Genomic DNA, 19,560 nt, shown 5'->3' on the forward strand with positions numbered 1-19,560 from the left:
TCCATCTTGCTTTTTGCAAGATTATTGGCCCCTTTTGTACTTAGAAAATATCAGATTTCTTGGTTAAGTTTTATGTTTAGGTCAACTTTTCTCCTAAACTATCAAAGCTATTGCTTTGAAACTTGGAATACTTGTTCACCATCATAAGCAGACCCTGTACATCAAGAAACATAACTCCATCTTGCTTTTTGCAAGATTTATTGCCCCTTTTGGACTTAGAAAATCAGTTTTCTTGGTTAAGTTTTATGTTTAGGTCAGCTTTTATCCTAAACTATCAAAGCTATTGCTTTAAAACTTGCAACACTTGTTCACCATCATAAGTTGACCCTGTATAGCAAGAAACATAACTCCATCTTGCTTTTTGCAAGATTTATGGCCTATTTTGTACTTAAAAAAATATCAGATTTCTTGGTTAAGTTTTATGTTTAGGTCAACTTTTCTCCTAAACTATCAAAGCTATTGCTTTGAAACTTGGAATACTTGTTCACCATCATAAGCAGACCCTGTACATCAAGAAACATAACTGTGAATATGTTTGTTTTACATGTAAGATCAAAGCATTAACCCCTTGTGAAAATATAATGCATGTGGCGTTCACTGTTGATATATAATTGTAACATTATATTTTGACGTTACACTGCAACAAACAAACCCGTTTTGCATATTCATTTATATAAAATATAAACAAACAAACAAACAAAAACGGGAACAATGTTTATTTTGTTTGAGTGAGAGTAACACCCGAAACGACACAATGAACTTTTCCCAGATTTTGTTGGTGGGGAAAGGCTCCAGTTGCCTCTCCAGACATTTTTTGGGGGCTCAGACTAGTACCTAGATCGAGACACATAACTACTCTCAATGACATTTACCACGTCGGAAATTACAAATGGTTTGCCGAATACACCATACTTTTAATTACAAAAGTTTACACACCATGTGGGTCGGAAAGCACAAAATTTACGTTCTTGAACATACATGTGAAGTCATGTTTGAAATGTAAATAAAGGCATAAAAGTAACTGTTTTCATGTTCGTGGTAAGGATCGACTTGTGATTGTCAATGTTCCAGGTACTGAATATATATGAATGTATAAACACGAGCCGTTTCATCTTACAGGACTTACAAGAACATAATAAGCGGTTGTTTATTAATTGTATTTATGTTCTAATAACCTTTGACACTGATTTCGATGGACAGGCCCAGTTTGTGACATATACATGTCTGTTGTTGGGCTGGAAAAAGATAGGTCCAAAATTTAAACTAAAAGCTATATTGCATAAATTTTTCGTTATTTCTGTACATACAGTTTGGTTGTTTAAAGGTTAGAATATCAGAAAATTACAGGAAATAAAACATATCTTTGAAGAAGTCCCGATCTTTCATCATTTGTTTGGTTGGCGCATGATTACAAATTTAACGTTAGTATGCCGTGATGTCCATGAAGCCGTGTAAAGTGATAATTTTGATGACACGTTGGTTTTATTTTGTAATTGTGAGTGATCATTAAGTGATCAGAAAGATCGGACAGTGGGAAGTTATAAAAAAGTGATGCTTTATTTAGATTAGAAAGTCAATCGTACTCTACAATAAGGAAATCTAAGGTAAAATTCTCCTTTTATTTCATTCACTGAAGAAAACATGGCAGACATATTTTTGTAAAAGAGCAGTGCACGTGTGATTCATGTAACACAGTTTTACGACGTTTTCTTAGAAAACTAACGCTCAGCTCATTTACACTAACATATCCTTGATTGAAGAATATATATATTGTATATATATGAGAGACTTACGGTACCAAATACTTACCCTGAAAATTTCTATGCATTTTCTTCTAGTGCACTGTTGGGACATGTTTTTGAGTGTCATTGATACTTTATAATTTATTCGGAGATTCATTTTTAGCTCCACTATTCATAGAATAGTAGAGCTATTGGACTCGCCCATGCGTCCACGTCGGCGTCCGCGTCCCGATTTGGTTAAGTTTTTGTATGTAAGCTGGTATCTCAGCAACCACTTGTGGGAATGAATTGAAACTTCACACACTTATTCACTGTGATAAACTGACTTATATTGCACAGGTTCCATAACTCTGTTTTGCTTTTTTACAAAATTATGCCCCTTTTTAGCTCTTCTGATTTTTTGAAAAAAAATGATGAGTTATTGTCATCACTTGAGCGGTTGTCGGCGTCGGTGTCGGCGTTGCCTGGTTAAGTTTTATGTTTAGGTCAGCTTTTTTCCTAAACTATCAAAGCTATTGCTTTGAAACTTGGAATACTTGTTCACCATCATAAGCTGACCCTGTATAGCAAGAAACATAACTCCATCTTGCTTTTTGCAAGATTTATGACCCCTTTTGTACTTAGAAAATATCAGATTTCTTGGTTAAGTTTTATGTTTAGGTCAACTTTTCTCCTAAACTATCAAAGCTATTGCTTTGAAACTTGGAATACTTGTTCACCATCATAAGCAGACCCTGTACATCAAGAAACATAACTCCATCTTGCTTTTTGCAAGATTTATTGCCCCTTTTGGATTTAGAAAATCAGTTTTCTTGGTTAAGTTTTATGTTTAGGTCAGCTTTTATCCTAAACTATCAAAGCTATTGCTTTAAAACTTGCAACACTTGTTCACCATCATAAGTTGACCCTGTACAGCAAGAAACATAACTCCGTCCTGCTTTTTGCAAGATTTATGGCCCTTTTTGGACTTAGAAAATATCAGATTTCTTGGTTAAGTGTTATGTTTAGGTCAACTTTTTCTCTTAAACTATCAAAGCTATTGCTTTGAAACTTGCAACACTTGTTCACCATCATAAGCTGACCCTGTACCGCAAGCAACATAACTCCATCCTGCTTTTTGCAATAATTATTGCCCCTTCTGGACTTAGAAAATCATTTTCTTGGTTGAGTATTATGTTTAAGTCAACTTTTCTCATAAACTATCAAAGCTATTGCTTTAAAACTTGCAACAGTTTTTCACCATCGTAAGTGGACACTGTACATCAAGAAACATAACTCTGTCCTGCTTTTTGCAAGAATGATGGCCCTTTTTAGACTTAGAAAATCATGGGTAGGACAATATTTCTATTACACAAAAAAAATCAGATGAGCGTCAGCACCCGCAAGACGGTGCTCTTGTTTGACTTAGAAATTTTTGGTTAAGGTTTTGTATGTAAGCTGGTATCTCAGTAACCACTTGTGGGAATGAATTGAAACTTCACACACTTATTTACTGTGATAAACTGACTTACATTGCACAGGTTCCATAACTCTGTTTTGCTTTTTTACAAAATTATGCCCCATTTTCGACTTAGAATTTTTTGGTTAAGGTTTTGTATGTAAGCTGGTATCTCAGTACTCACTAATGGGAATGTATTGAAACTTCACACACTTGTTCACTGTCATGATCTGACATGCACAAAGCAGGTCCCATAACTGTATTTTGCTTTTTTACCAAATTATGCCCCTTTTTCAACATAGAAATTTTTGGTTAAGTTTTTGTATGTAAGCTGGTATCTCAGTATCCACTAATGGGAAAGGATTGAAACTTCACACACTAGTTCACTGTCATGATATGACATGCAGTGCAAAGGGTCAATAACTCAACTTGGCATTTTACAAAATTATGCCCCTTTTTCAACTTAGGAGTTTTGGGTTCAATTCTTATATGTAAGCTGGTATCTCAGTACCCATTAATGGGAATGGATTGAAACTTCATACACTTGTCCACTGTCATGAGCTGATAAGCACTATGCAGGCTCCATAACCCTATTATACTTTTTTACTAAATTATGCCCTGTTTTCGACTTTCGTATTCATTCAAGCGACAAGGCTGTTGAATAGTCGAGTGTTGCTGTCCTCCGACAGCGCTTGTTTTTATTATTATTAGTTTCTTTTTGATCCCCGTGCATTTCTCGTGTTGTTACAACAATCTCAGTTTTACATAGGAATTTTGCAATGTCAAAATAGCATAGGCCTTAAGGCATCGCTACAGTCATAGCTCAATATCAGTTCATATTTTCAGGCCGAGTATTTTTCTCTTGAAAATTGCACTAAAGCCTTAACAGTTGGTCAAATTATCAACATAGAAGCATATGATGATTTGTAGTACATACGCAGCTTGTAAAAAGTTTACCCCAAAACACTGAAATCTTACGGGCAGTCAGACTCCATTATAACACATATTACAGTGACAAAATTTAGTACTTTTAAAAGTACAATATGTATACTACAAACCCTTACTGAATTTTTCTCGAAATTGTTCCTGGTTATTGCATTTGACACAAAAAGAATCACATGTAAATTTAATTTAAAATGTTGTTTGTACATGTATTACTGGCCACAGCTAGCTAGGTAACGGAAGGTCGGTGGTTCTACCCAGGTGCCCGCTCGTGATGAAATATGCACGGAGGGGCACCTGGGGTCTTCCTCCACCATTAAAGCTGGAAAGTCGCCATATGACCTAAAAACTGTGTCGGTGCGACAATAAACCCAACAAAATAAATAAATAAATAAATAAACCAGAACACATCCATGGTTCAACGCAACACTACACTAACTTGTGTGAATAGATAAAACAAATTGGATAAATTAATGGTTTGGATTTTTGTGTATAATTCAGTAACCAGGTAAAATTTCAAAATAATTTCAAAAGACTTTGTTCTTCACGGTCTGCTTTAGTTTTACAGTTAGATGTAATTATTATACGTCCGAAGGGATGTATTATGTTATACCCCCCGTGTCCGTCCGTTAGCAATTTCGTGTCCACTCTGTAACTCTTGAACCCCTTGAAGGATTTCAAAGAAACTTGATACAAATGTTCACCGCACCGAGACGTTGTGCAGAGCTCATGTTTTGGATGTCTTTCTTCAAGGTCAAGGTCACACTTAGGGGTCAAAAGTCATATCAGTTTGTTTCGTGTCCACTCTGTAACTTTTGAACTGTATGAAGGATTTCAAAGAAGCTTGGCACAAATGTTCACCACACTGAGACGACATGCAGAGCGCATGTTTTGGATGACTCGCTTCAAGGTCAAGGTCACACTAACACACTTAGGGGTCAAAGGTCATATATTACTTCGCTTTGTATATATTGCTCTGCATTGCAGTGCTCTTGTTTTTATTTGGCAGCTCCCTTTTTAGCTCGACTATTCAAAGAATAGGGAAGCTATCCTACTCGCCCTGGCGTCAGCGTCACACAAATGTTAAAGTTTGCGTACCACCCCAAATATTTTCAAAGTCCATTGAGATATTGCTTTGATATTTTGCGTAATTGTTTACCATCATGACCCCAGTCTGTAAAAAGGAGGAGGCAACTCTATCAAGCATTTTGACTGAATTATGGCCCCTTTTCGACTTAGAGTAAATGTTAAAGTTTGCGTACCAACCAAAATATTTTCAAAGTCCATTGAGATATTGCTTTGATACTTTGCATACTTGTTAACCATCATGACCCCAGTCTGTAAAAAGGAGGAGGCAACTCTGTCAAGCATTTTGACTGAATTATGGCCCCGTTTAGACTTAGAATAAATGTTAAAATTTGCGTACCACCCCAAAATTTTCAAAGTCCATTGAGATATTGCTTTCATATTTTGCATACATGTTTACCATCATGACCCCAGTCTGTAAAAAGGAGGAGGCAACTCTATCAAGCATTTTGACTGAATTATTGCTTCTTTTCGACTTAGAATAAATGTTAAAGTTTGTGTACCACCGCAAATATTTTCTAAGTCCATTGAGATATTGCTTTCATATTTTGCGTACTTGTTTACCATCATGACCCCACTCTGTAAAAAGGAGGAGGCAACTCTATCAAGCATTTTGACTGAATTATGGCCCCTTTTCAACTTAGAATACGCTTATTGTAATGTTAAAGTTTTACTCATAGCTTATATTATACTATTAAGCACTGAGAATAGTCGAGCGCGCTGTCCACTGACAGCTCTTGTTTGTTCACTTACAGTAAAAATGTTTTGAATTACTTCCCTTTTATGTTACTATAAATAGCTTATTTTGAAACTTTTTTATTATTGGCCGTAGGGAAAAACCAAGACCACTTTTCTGTGGTACAACATGGATGATACCTCCAATTTTTAGGTGTATTTTGACATATCTGTACCCGGTAAGATTTTTTGTGGACTTAGATTATTTTTTGGGGGACTTAGAATATTTTTTTGTGGACTTAGAATATTTTTTGGGGGACATAGAAATTTTTTGGAATTTCTTCCCTTTGTTGTTCCTGTCTTTTGGGCTTCAACAGTCAAGTTTTTTAAATTTTGCTCCCATCCTCTGATGTAACCCTTCGGGCGTATATTGCCCTGCTTAGCGGAGCTCTTGTTTTTTACATATATTGAATATATATACACATGTATTGAGTTTGACTGAAACTTGAAACTTGAGAATTTTCTAAAACACTTATTTCAACACACAAAGCATCTTCAATGGCGTTGTACACTCATGCATTAAAAACAGTAAAAACAGTTCATCAGTATTAACACAAAGTCTTGATTTGCTTCAATGTAATTGCTGTAGTATGAATTTTAGAACAATGAATAGTAGTCTTTGAAGAAGTGAGTTTTCAACTGCTTTTTGAAGATTTTAACTGATTCACTTTGAGATTTAATGGCAGTTCGTTCCAAAGTTTTGGCCTAACCGTACTGAAGCTTCTGTCACTGAATGTTTTTTTCTTGTTATAAGGGACAACGTAGCATCCTACTGATGATTCTGACGAACGTAGTGTACGTTTTGAAATTTTACTAGACAAAAGTTCTATTAGATATTGAGGAGCATTACCAACAAAGCAGTTGTACATATAAGTAAGGATCTTAAAATTGATTCTTGCCTTCACAGGTAGCCAGTGCAAGTCATATAATGCCTGTTTTGAACTATCACGCATCTTACGGTTGAGAACAAGTTTGGCGCACATATTCTGAATACGTTGTAATTTACCTACTTCACAATTTTAGCAACACCATAAAGAATAACATTACAGTAATCCAAGTGAGAAATTACTAATGACGAAACCAATATTTCAGTGGCTTCTTTGGTTAGGTATTTACGGATACTTTTGATCTTGAAATAATTCAACATTGCAGTCTTACATTTCCTTTTTATATGCTCCTTGAAATTAAGTGTGTCATCTAGAAAAGCGCCTAAGTATCTAATACAACTCTGCACTTAGATTTTATCACTGCATATTTTAATGTCTGTGGTGGAACACTTATTCAACTGTTGGCGACTACCAAACATTATAAATTCTGTTTTAGATGTGTTCATTTTTAGCTTGACTATTCGAAGAATAGTCTAGCTATTCTACTCACCCTGGCGTCGGGGTCGGCGTCGGCGTCACATCTTGGTTAAGTTTTTGCATGCAAGTACATTCAGCCATCAATTAAAGGCATATAGCTTTGAAACTTATTTTTTCTTTTTCTAGGTCAATTACCAACCTCTCTGGGTCAAGTCCCATAACTCTGACATGTATTTTGAGCAAATTATGCCCCCTTTTGGACTTAGAAAATTTTGGTTAAAGTTTTACATGCAAGTTACAATCTCCAAAACTAATGCAGATATTGATTTGAAACTTCACATGTGTCTTCGGGGTTATAAAACTAGTTGATTGCAGCAAGTCCCATAACTCTGACTTTCATTTTGGCCAAATTATGCCCCCTTTTGGACTTAAAAAATTCTGGTTAAAGTTTTGCGTGCAAGTACATACAGCTATTTCTAAAAGGCATATAGATTTGAAACTTATTTTTTCTTTTTCTAGATCAATTACCAACCTCACTGTGTCAAGACCCATAACTCTGACATGTATTTTGAGCAAATTATGCCCCCTTAAGGCTTTTAGACTTAGAAAATTTTGGTTAAAGTTTTACATGCAAGTTACTATCTCTAAAACTAATGCAGATATTGATTTGAAACTTCACATGTGTCTTTGGGGTTATAAATCAAGTTGATAGCAGCAAGTCCTATAACTCTGACCTTCATTTTGGCCAAATTATGCCCCCTTTTGGACTAAGAAAATTCTGGTTAAAGTTTTGCGTGCAAGTACATACAGCTATTTCTAAAAGGCATATATATTTGAAACTTATTTTTTCTTTTTCTAGATCCATTACCAATCTTACTGGGTCAAGTCCCATAACTCTGACATGTTTTTTGATTAAATTATGCCCCCTTTTAGACTTAGAAAATTTTGGTTAAAGTTTTACATGCAAGTTATTATCTCCAAAACTAATGCAGATATTGATTTGAAACTTCACATGTGTCTTCGGGGTTATAAAACTAGTTGATAGCAGCAAGTCCCATAACTCTGACCTTCATTTTGGCCAAATTATGTCCCCTTTTGGACTTAGCAAATTCTGGTTAAAGTTTTGCGTGCAAGTACATACAGCTATTACTAAAAGGCATATAGATTTGAAACTTATTTTTTCTTTTTCTAGATCAATTACCAACCTCACTGGGTCAAGTCCCATAACTCTGGCATCTATTTTGGGCAAATTATGCCCCCTTTTGGACTTTGAAAATTCTGGTTAAAGTTTTACATGCAAGTTTCTATCTCCAAAACTAATGCAGATATTGAATTGAAACTTCACATGTGCCTTCGGGGTTATAAAACTAGTTGATAGCAGCAAGTCCCATAACTGATATGCATTTTGGTCAAATTATTTCCCCTTTTGAACTTAAAACTCTTTTGATATTTAACCTTTTTGGGTAATATTTTCCTGCTTCTGGGACAATATTTGGAATAGTCGAGCTTGGCTGTCTTACGGACAGCTCTTGTTAGTTTGTTACTGTTCATCCAATCATTAATAACAGTAGCACAATTTTGAAGGTCTTGAATTGCAGTCTTTTCTGCAGTGATTGTTGGCTGAAAACGAACGTTCGCAGTATGGTCATCTGCAAATCCAAACACGGAAATAGATGGGGGTACAATGTCAAAGAGTGTCCCGGCATAGGTCAAATAGAGCCAGGGGCCCAAACAACTTCCTTGCGGAACACTACATGTTAGATCACGCTGAGATGATGATGTTTTATCAACCCTCACATTACAGCTACGAGGTCGTAGGTACGAATCCACCCATTCCAGTGCTGAACCACAAACACCTTATTGATTTTTCAGTACGTCGACAAGGATGTCATGATCAACGGAATCAGATGCCGCACTAAGGTCTATAGCTATTAAAGCTGTTACCTTGTGATGTTCCATCCCATCAAGCAAATCGTTCAGAAGTCGGAGCAAAGCAGACTCTCACGAGTGAAACTGTCTATAAGCAGACTGGTTCTTTTGGAGGAGGTTATGCTTTTGCACGTAAAATCGCAAAATTTTGTCATTGTGGCCAGAGAAAAATATTGAATAAAGGCATAATAGTAATTAATACAGGTAGTGGAATGCACATCCTTTTACTTGCATAATTATGTTCACATAGATATTTATATGTAGAACATAATTATGACAAAATTATTGACTTTATTGTTACCACTTAGTCATCATTTACTTTTTGAAGAACATTTGCATGTAAACTTTTGAGTAAAATGGCCACCACTGTGGCGATGCCTTAAGGAGGAAGTATACACCTTGTTACCAGGTATAACGGTCATAGATCTGTATTGTTGCGGTACTTGACGTACCACTTAATGTCATTAAACAAAAAGCAACACAACACAGTATTTCTGGTCTTTACCACAATATTACATGTCATATGCATAAAAAATTGTGTGAAAATGAATCAGATACCATCCATGAAACAACCATATGTACGTCAGACATCAGTAGGAGAGATCGCCGTGATGTCACGCATTGACACCTGTTTATCTGGTGGTGGGCAAAACAAAATGTTTTTACATCGTTTGTGTATGTGATCGGAATTTTTAATTCTTAATAACTTTTTCGCTCATTTATTGATTTTCATAATTCAAAAAGTTTTGAAATACTTACAATTTTCATATTTTCATATTCAAATATCTTTTTTAAATGAATAACCGTTTTAAATGACATATAATTTTAATAGCGGCTTAGTGATGTTCAAAACTTTTAGAAAACAAAGTGAGTTAAGCATTCATAATTAATCCATTTTATATCAAAGTAATAATAAAAAGTACTTAATAAATTGCTGGTTTTATAACCTTTCCGTTGATCAAAAAAATATTGATATAATTTTAAGAAAGTTTAGGCCGTTAGAAAAACATCACTGCTTACAAATAACATGGATGCTGCCCACCCGATCACTGTCTTATCAGTTCTAAAAATATGAAATACAATGGATTTGTATACAAACACGATCTCAGCTATAGTCAGCCATTGTAATCATGTGAAATCACACCACTGATTTCATGGTATAAGTCAACAACTGTGGCAATTAAACTATTATAGGCTAAAGAACACTAAATATTATTCAAACATTAAAAAGCTGTCTAACTAACAGAACATTTAAAATTCATTGAACATTAATTTAAACATTTTATATGAACTGTTAACATTGGCATTATTGCAAATATACTCCTCTGGGCAGTGGACACACCTGATACTTTGCAAGAAAATCACAAGGTCGCGGGCGGCTGCGTGGTCATAATTTTTCAGAGCCTTACTCTGGTATAATAACTGAATATTTTCTGCTTGATACTTAGTTAACATGTTCCAATTCACTGTTCAGTATCGTGGGTGTATTTAGAGGAGATGGTCCCAGGGCCCAATCTTCTTCTGCCCTTAAAATCCGTCGAGCTTAGACGTTCTGATAGCCTAATATTGATATTTCATTCATTTTTGTCTAGTAGCCTGAAGGATGTTACGTAAAATTTGTAGTTCTCTAACCAATGGGCAGGACTCAATTTGCATAACTAATGAGGTCAAATGTCGAGCGGCTATTAAATGAACCTTTAAACATTGCAAATATTTAAACTTTCTTAGGTATAATTTTATGAACTATATTAAAAATATTCTTTCATTTTTAAGTCAGTTAAGTTCATTAAATATGAAAAAAATCAATCTTGAAACTCAAAAAAAACCATGTGCTATGAACTTTGCATGACGTCATCAGTTTCTCGCGAGAGTCAGTGCGCCATAACTTAATGAACGTGACCAATAGAATATAAAAATAGCGTCAGTTAAGTCGTGGTAGCCAAAACTAGTTACCAGGGTAAATTCAAATTAATACTGGAACTGTAAATATATATTTAATAAAATTTATGCTTCTTATCTGGCAATTCTTGACGCTTGTTTGAAAAAATTGCATATGCGCAACAAATATGGGACGTACATGTATACCATTTGTGCATATAAACATAAATGCCTACAACTTTATAAACTTCTATCTTTTTCAAAAACAATGGCCAATGGATACCTTTTCATAGCAACCTTGACCATTTTGATCATTTGGATGCTCACTCATCGATTTGTAAATTCTACTTTAGGCTATGACGTCATGGAGGTACAGGTGTGCACCAAAATTTTTGTACTGCTTAATGTTAGTTTGGTTCATCCCAGTCCACTGTGATCTTTATTCGTTGCAGGATAACGAAAGCCAGTCTTCGTTGTAAATGGGTTACGCGAAGCCCGGGACAAGTAAATCCTGTGTCAGGCAAGTCAGTTACAGTGCTTATATAATTATGTTTGTTTCATGAAAAAATCTCTATAATTATGAAGGAAATAGGAAAATTAATTGTTTATTTTGCAAGTAAATAATTAATTTTAAAAGCTTTTCTCTTTTTCAGAGACCACCCTGAGACGATACGTAAACGTTTTATCAGTGTCACAGTTGTATCAATTCTTGTTGTACCAATTATTTGGTACTTTGGAACACCATCTAACACAGACAGGGTAAGTTAAATAGCTTGGTCATAAGTAAGAAATACTATTCAGATGAAAATATCAGTGACCATTTTTCCATTTTGTATAATGTGAGCTTAATTGTAATAATTAAAGTTGTTTAAGTTTAACTGACTAATTTCTCATCACATTCCTAATGTATTGAAAGAAAAACTGGTATTTGCTTACAGTGTAATGTAATGCTGTATATAGATTTAAACAGTATAAACTAATGTAAAAAAAACTGTACTGTACTTTGACAAAACAGCTTGACACAATGTCAATGTGGTGGTGTCACCAACAGAGGTAGAGATATTTGAATTGAAAAGGTTGCCCTCATATTTGTATAATTGTACATACAATATTTTCTTTTCTATTTGCAGGGTCACACTGTGTTAGAATGGCTTGGTATAAGATTTTCTGGGTTAATAACGGCACTAGTAATACCCTTGCTGCTAACAATGGTAGGTTCTTGAGGTCATAGTTTTGTCTGTCGAAACATGTATTTGCATGTGTTGACATGCTGTCATTTGACTGAGGCCCTACATGGGTAGCAAAATTCTGAGGTTTATGTATAAATCAGTTTCTTGAGTGGACTTTACTATTAACTTAAAACTCATGTGCAGAACTTCTGGGTGTCACTCCAGGCGACATATTTCGCAATATTTTAAGAATGTAAAATCACTGAACAATGTTCATTATGTTTCTTTTCTGAAATGAAATGTTATAAAAATATCTGTACACTGGGCTAGATTCTCTCCCCAAGAAGCCCACCAGCAGGTATCAATATGAAAATATTAGTTCTATGGATCAAGGGCTTACGAGTTTGATCCCGAGACAAGGAGTATGTTCTCTTTGACAATTTGAAGAAGATACTGTTTGTCATACTATTCATCTACCACCTCTAATTCCAGTGGAAAGTTAGCAATAACTTGTGCAGAACAGGTAAGTACTGGTACAGACCAGAATACAACAACGCTGGTAAGTTCGACTGCCTGGTGTTACATACCGGTAATTGAAATACTAAACCAGACAAACAAATTTCTCAGCTTGTTGCTGTTAACTGTTGTATTTATCTGAGAAGTCACAGTCTATTGCTGTAAAACTGTCGTATTTATGCTAGCAGCTCTTCCCAAGAAGCCTCCTGCTGTTGTAAAATGGTATAGTTATCCTAACTTCTGTCCTCAACAAGTAACTGCCTGTTGTTGTAAAACTGTTACTTTTATCCTAGCTTCTCTGGATGTATTGCTGTAAGTTGAACTTGATGTATTGTAGGTGCTGTTTGCGGGACCTCTCACCTTACACTATATGGACGGAGTGTTCAGGTTATATTTAGGTAAGCAGATGTATTTCTAAAACATTAACTTACCTGATCTTTGGTCAGGGTGAGCTATTAGTAATGGTCGGGTCAAAAGTTGCCTCACTGAGGGTTCAGTTGTTTTAGATAGGTACATAACAGAGAAACTTTAAAAATGTTCTTATTTGGAGCCTTCAGCACTTGATTTTAGATATTTTGTTTGTAGCTTTGTGTAGTGGTCCTCTACCAAGATTGTTCAAAATTAATAATGCCTGTGGGGTCAAAATTGCTCCTGCTCGACTTGTTTACATAAGAAAAATGTAAAACATTGTCCTGTCTAAAGCCTCAAAGACTGGAGCTTCAGTATTTGGCATATAGCATTGTGTAGACGTCCTCAACCAAGAATTTATGTACTCATTTGATTTTGAGTCGGGTGATTTATAGGGGTCAACATGGCCCTCTTGGGAACTGTTTATGGACTTTCCAATTAGAATTCCAAAAAAGACATGTAACATTCAATTTTGGGATGGGGTGAAATGAGGTGTAAAAAGATATATAAAATGGCAATTTGATAATATTTCTAGTCTTTTTTAATGGGATGTTCAAGAAAAAAACTGGTAAGTATTCTCCAAACTGCTCTTGCTTCAGCAATTGTTCACACAGCAATAACAATGTTATGGGTACAATAAAAATTCCTTCTCTGGTTAACATTTTGGGAAAAGTTTCATTTCAGATACTGGTTTATATGTGAGGTCAGTGTGACTTGTACTGTAGAATGATAAATGGTTTTGACATTATAATGTGTTTTAACTGACTTAATTGATTTGCTTATCTTTATCAAATTTAATTAACATATTACTTAGCAGTTTTACATACAGGATCATTTTATTGATATTACTTCATAACCAGTTACAGCAACTGCTGATACTTCCAGAATTTTGTATCAATACTAACATGACGAAACTTTTGTGTGGGTGGCTATTGTTCTAACTTTTACCTACATGTTGATCATTTTGTTACAGAACCTAGGTACTGGATCAACAGTCTCAATAACAGTATTTGGTTGAGGAATCATGTTGTTGTAAGTAGTTTCTGATCTCACCACTATACTGTCATTACTTTTTAGCACAAAGTGCTCATGGTGAGGTATTGTGATCACGCTGTGTCCGTCGTCAGTGCGTGCGTCCGTCAATCTGTGCGTCAAGTCGTCCGTCGTCAACATTTGTGTTTAAACAACATCTCCTCCAAAACCACTGAATGGATTTTGAAGAAACTTGGCCATGATGTCCCTTGGGTGGTCCGCTACCAAATTTGTTCAAAGGGTTCCGCTTGGTTGCACATAGGGGCTGCCAGAGCTAAAAATAGAAAAAACTTCAAACAACATCTCCTCCTAAACCGATGGTCCGATTTTGAAATAATTTCACACAAATGGTCCTTATGTCACCCTCTACCAAGATTGTTCAAATTATACGGATTCGTCAAAAAACATGGCCGCTAGAGGGCGTGGTCACTTTTCCCTATATGTATATACATGTAGTGGAAACTAAAAATCTTCTTGTATGAAACTGCTTGCCCGATTTTAGAATAATTTTACACAAATGGTCCTTGTGTGACCCTCTACCAAGATTGTTCAAATTATTTTGATTCGTCAAAAAACATGGCCGCCAGAGGGCGTGGTCACTTTTCCCTATATGTATATAGTGGAAACTTTAAAAATCTTCTTGTATGAAACTGCTTGCCCAATTTTAGAATAATCTACACAAAACGTCCTTGTGTGACCCTCTACCAAGATTGTTAAAATTATTTTGATTCGTCAAAAAACATGGCTGCCAGAGGGGGGTGGTCACTTTTCCCTATATGTATATAGTGGAAACTTTAAAAATCTTCTTGTGTGAAACTGCTGGCCCGATTTTAGAATAATTTTACACAAATGGTCCTTGTGTGACCCTCTACCAAGATTGTTCAGATTATTTTGATTTGTCAAAAAACATGGCCGCCAGAGGGTGTGGTCACTTTTCCCTGTATGTATATAGTGGAAACTTTAAAAATCTTTTTTTTGTGAAACTGCTGGCCCGATTTTAAAATAATTTTGCACAAAAGGTTCTTGTGTGACCCTCTACCAAGATTATTCAAATTATTCCGATTCGTCAAAAAACATGGCTGCCAGGGGGCATGGTCACTTTACTTCCCTGAATCAATAATAGCTAGAGCCTTGATATTTGGCGTATGATATCAGATTTGTAATGTCTACCATAATTGTTCAAATTATTGCCCTAGGTTCAAAAGTGTGTGTGACATGTATATAATATAGGCTAACATAAAAGAAACCTAACTCTGTACTTATACAAACACACTTGAAGCCTTGTACACAGGTGAGCGCTTTAGGGTCAATAACCCTCTTGTTATATAAGTATTATCTATTTTCCAGGCGTTTGCTTTTTCTTGTCTTACACAGATGTTTAACTGTCAAACCTGTCAACTAAAACTCTAATGGTTACTTCGGCAAGTCTCTTGAGGGTGTTTTGCAGTATTTCTATGATCCCTCCAAAAGTACATGTATCCTTTCTTGCATTGAAACAAGAAAGTGCAAATAATAAAACAATTTTATAGCTAAGTTTATTTCAGAATTTATTTAGTTTTAGTAGCAAGAAGAATGTAAAGTAGTACAGTTGTAACTTTTAAGTTCTAAGTGGAAAACAACACTTGCAGCAAAAATCATATTGGAAAGTCAATGAATGTTAAACAAAGTTATTTGAAAGAAATAGAAGACTTTGTAATTATTTTATGTAATTATGTATTGAGCAAGGTATTGATCAACCAGGACCTGGTCGTCAAAATTTAATGTCATCTTTCCCTGTTGCTGATCTGAGACTTATGTTTATATTTATCTAGGCACCACTATCAGAAGAGTTTATATTTCGAGCTTGTATGTTGCCATTATTAGTTCCTCAGTTTGGGGAAGGCTGGTCTGTGTTCATTTGTCCATTGTTTTTCGGTGTAGGTAAGTTAGTTTTTGACATTCCGTGCTGTTAACATGTCATTCAGTCTTGTTGACATGTTTTCATATTTACTATGTAGCAGGTCTGAGCTCTGTCCTACAGGACCAAGATCAATTTATTACAGATTACTTATAAATTTAAGAGAAGACTATTACTTAAACTATCTCTGTTTAAAATAATTTACCTAGCAGTGTTGTTCTTGGGGCATTTTGAAGTGTTGTTGTAAAATGCCTGTTTAGTCCATGGTTGTGCTAACTTGGGAATCTATTTTCATGCCAATCATATGATAAATATTAAGACATTACTAGACAAGTTTAAAGTTTTGCCATAAAGCACTTGATATTTTATTTAAGCATATAAATGTATAGCCAGATATCTAAGTAAAAAGATGAAAATGAACTCTTGTACTCCAGAAATATGAACAGATTTTATAATTATCTGCAAGTTTTGCACTGCTGAAAAATGTACAATTCACTGACGGTTTTAGTAATGCTATTTCAACCCTGATAACTTCCCTTTATTCAAGACATTGCTTCACACGAACTTAACAAAAACTTCTTTAAAAAGGAAATATTTTATCAAATTTCATACCATTGGATAAAACTTTCACTTTTGATATTACATATAGCACACCTTCATCATATGATAGAAAAGATAACCCAGAATAAAGAGGATGTGAAAGAAGCCTTCCAAACATCAGGTAAATATTTTAAGCTCAGTTATACGAAGTATATGGAGAGCTGTACTGTCTAGTATAACTAAATATGTTTGACTCTAGACTTCAACTGTTGGAGTCATTAAACACTCATTGACAAGTTATAGCTCTAGTTCCTCAGATGTTCCCTATTTGACTATCTGACATCAAATAGTTGAGCCCCTCGTCTGCTGAGATAGCTTTTGCTAGTTCAGTAGAGAGCTATTCTACTCACCTGGGTGTCCTTGTCAGCAGTAAACATTCATTGAAGTTTTGCTTCTCAGTAACCTTTGCCTTTATTGGTTTGAAACTTTACATAAGGCATCCTAATTATCAAACTTATTAGCCTTTCAAACAGGTAAACAATTTTAGCTGGACTGAAAAATTTCAGTAACTTTTGCCCAACGTGGCAAAGTTTTGCAACTTGCTTAAAAACTACAATGGATACTACAACTGCTTTCTCCAGTTTACATCAGTGGCAAATATGCATTCATTAGTTGTGCTTTTACACAGTTAGCATTGATTGATGAAGTTTTTACACAGTGCAGATTTCAGTCAAATGGCAACATTTTATCTACAAATTTTGATAAACTATCCAGCTGTTAGGTGTAAAACCAAACAGGTAGTTCAACTGTTAGCTGTAAAATCAACTGGGTAAACACATGACAATTGTTTAATTACTACCATGAAATCATTTTATTTTGTGGGTAAAAAAAAATAGGGTTTTGCTGCATTGCGTGTATTGACATGCTGCCTGCTGTTTGCCTGAGGCCCGATAGGGATAGCCGAATTTTGAGCTCTGTGTATAATTCTACTGCATTCTCAGCATGACATTGTTGAAATCTGCATTCTAGAAATCTCTATATAATGTGTTTATATAAAATATGATATGATGATATTATTCTATTTTCAGCATTTCAGATGACCTACACGACAGTGTTTGGGGCATATTCTGCTTTTTTATTTCTAAGAACAGGTAAGCCATTTTTCTGATTTTCACGCTCGCATGATTATAATTACACCGGATGTATGCGATTTTTCCATAATTCCTTAAAAAAAGCTTAACTTTTTACGATTTGTATCGTCAAAATAAGAAGAACTATCTTTGGTTTACTCTAGTCCTTAATATAAAATGAGCAAAAACGTCTCACAGATGATATTCCGAAAGTGGACCAGTATTTGGATAGTACATTTTGGATATTTGTTTACAGACTGTTGCAGCACTTTTCTGTTAATGAAATATTGTTGAAGGACATTCTTTTTGTATGGCTTAGTTGTCTTGTTTACATATTCTAACTTCTGATCAATATAACATGAATTATCATTACTATTAGTTTACAGTATGACCTAAAACATACATTTTTATTATGTTGTAAGATGATCTTGGTTTCAAGACTAAGCATATAAAGGCCCTCCACTCTTTCATATTCATTTAAATAAGTTGACATCCTAAGTGACATTTTTTAAGAAAAAGGCTTGAATAGTTTGAATAGAAAATCAAGTAAGGTAATGTAAAAAAAACCTTTGTAAACCCTGCCTCTTTTTAGCTGTAGAAATAACACTACCTCAGTAGTGATCAGTGTGAAATTTAGATGTGTATGCCATCTGCATATAAACCTAGGTAAAAAATGGCTAGATTTGTCAAATTCTTTGCTGTCTTTGCTACTTCTCCTATACCACAGGTCGGAATTCCACCAAACTTTACAAGCGTGTTCAGCGCCAAGCCTAGTTACATATATCATTGGATTGTTATGGTTCAGTGATTTTACTTGAGTTATGACCCTTAATTTTTGGTATTTTAGAATGTTTCATGTTAAGTGGTGGGTGACATATACATCTTTCATAAAAAACAAGCTCAAGTTGTTTGTTTTTTACCTTCAGTTCAGTCTCTTGATGTTGTATCTTAGTATCTGTTACTACTGTGTCTTGGTATGCCTCATCCACATCCAACATGACATGTCTCTGCCCCTTCAATTGTTTTTTCATTCTGCTTGCGGATGGGAGTAATGCTAAGTTAGGTGAAGCTCTTGTTAACTTTATATAGTTATTGTTCGCTGTCAACAGCTGACCTTTTAGTCACAGTAATCTTTAGATTGAAAATGGTTTCTTATTCATTACTGAAGAAGGCTTGGGCCTTTGACTGCCAATCTTCATAGGATTTCACCTTAGTCACAGTAGATAACCCCTGTTGTTTCTGAGGTCATTTGGTCAAAGGTGAAGATTACAACTTACTAAAACACATATCCATTTGCCTCTAGCAGGCCACCATTGGGTGCATATCAATTTCACAAATAGCTCTAGCTTGTAATTAATTTTATCCTCTATGTTTGTTGATATAATTACATGTATGTCTCCAACACCACTGTGGTGGGAGGCATACTGATTTACTCCTGTTTGTGTGTCTGTCACAAATCTTGTCCATGCTCTAAGTTGAACATTTCTCATCCAATCTTCACCAAACTTGAACAAAATGTGTTTGCCAATAAGTCCTCGGCCTAGTTCGATAATAGCCAGATTGGCCCAGGAACTTCGGAATTATGGCCCTTGAATTACAGAAAATACTGATGCCAGTGATACAGGTCTTGGTGCATGCTTGACTCAGATACATAATGGAGAAGAAATGCCAATCTAGATGATTAGGCAGTTTTGGGAGACATGCACTTTTCTCAAAAGCAGCTCTAGTTAACTACAGTCGAGACTGTTTTAAGAGACCGACTTTGGGAAGCAGCGAAAAAGGTCACATATGACAGGGAGTCTCTTAAAACAGTC

General features: G+C 35.2%; 1 protein-coding gene across 1 annotated transcript in view; it reads left to right on the forward strand.

The window, feature by feature from the left end:
• Positions 1 to 19,560, forward strand: part of LOC128555593 (CAAX prenyl protease 2-like) — a 35,802-nt gene that overhangs the window by 8,301 nt on the left and 7,941 nt on the right. Inside the window, exons 2-8 of the mRNA XM_053538353.1 lie at positions 11,708 to 11,813; positions 12,185 to 12,265; positions 13,077 to 13,137; positions 14,121 to 14,179; positions 15,991 to 16,099; positions 16,726 to 16,797; positions 17,705 to 17,767. Of these exons, the coding sequence (XP_053394328.1) occupies positions 11,708 to 11,813; positions 12,185 to 12,265; positions 13,077 to 13,137; positions 14,121 to 14,179; positions 15,991 to 16,099; positions 16,726 to 16,797; positions 17,705 to 17,767 (551 nt within the window). The remainder of the gene's footprint in view (positions 1 to 11,707; positions 11,814 to 12,184; positions 12,266 to 13,076; positions 13,138 to 14,120; positions 14,180 to 15,990; positions 16,100 to 16,725; positions 16,798 to 17,704; positions 17,768 to 19,560) is intronic.

This window comes from Mercenaria mercenaria, chromosome 1 (genome assembly GCF_021730395.1).
Source record: "Mercenaria mercenaria strain notata chromosome 1, MADL_Memer_1, whole genome shotgun sequence".
Taxonomy (NCBI): Eukaryota; Metazoa; Mollusca; class Bivalvia; order Venerida; family Veneridae; genus Mercenaria; species Mercenaria mercenaria.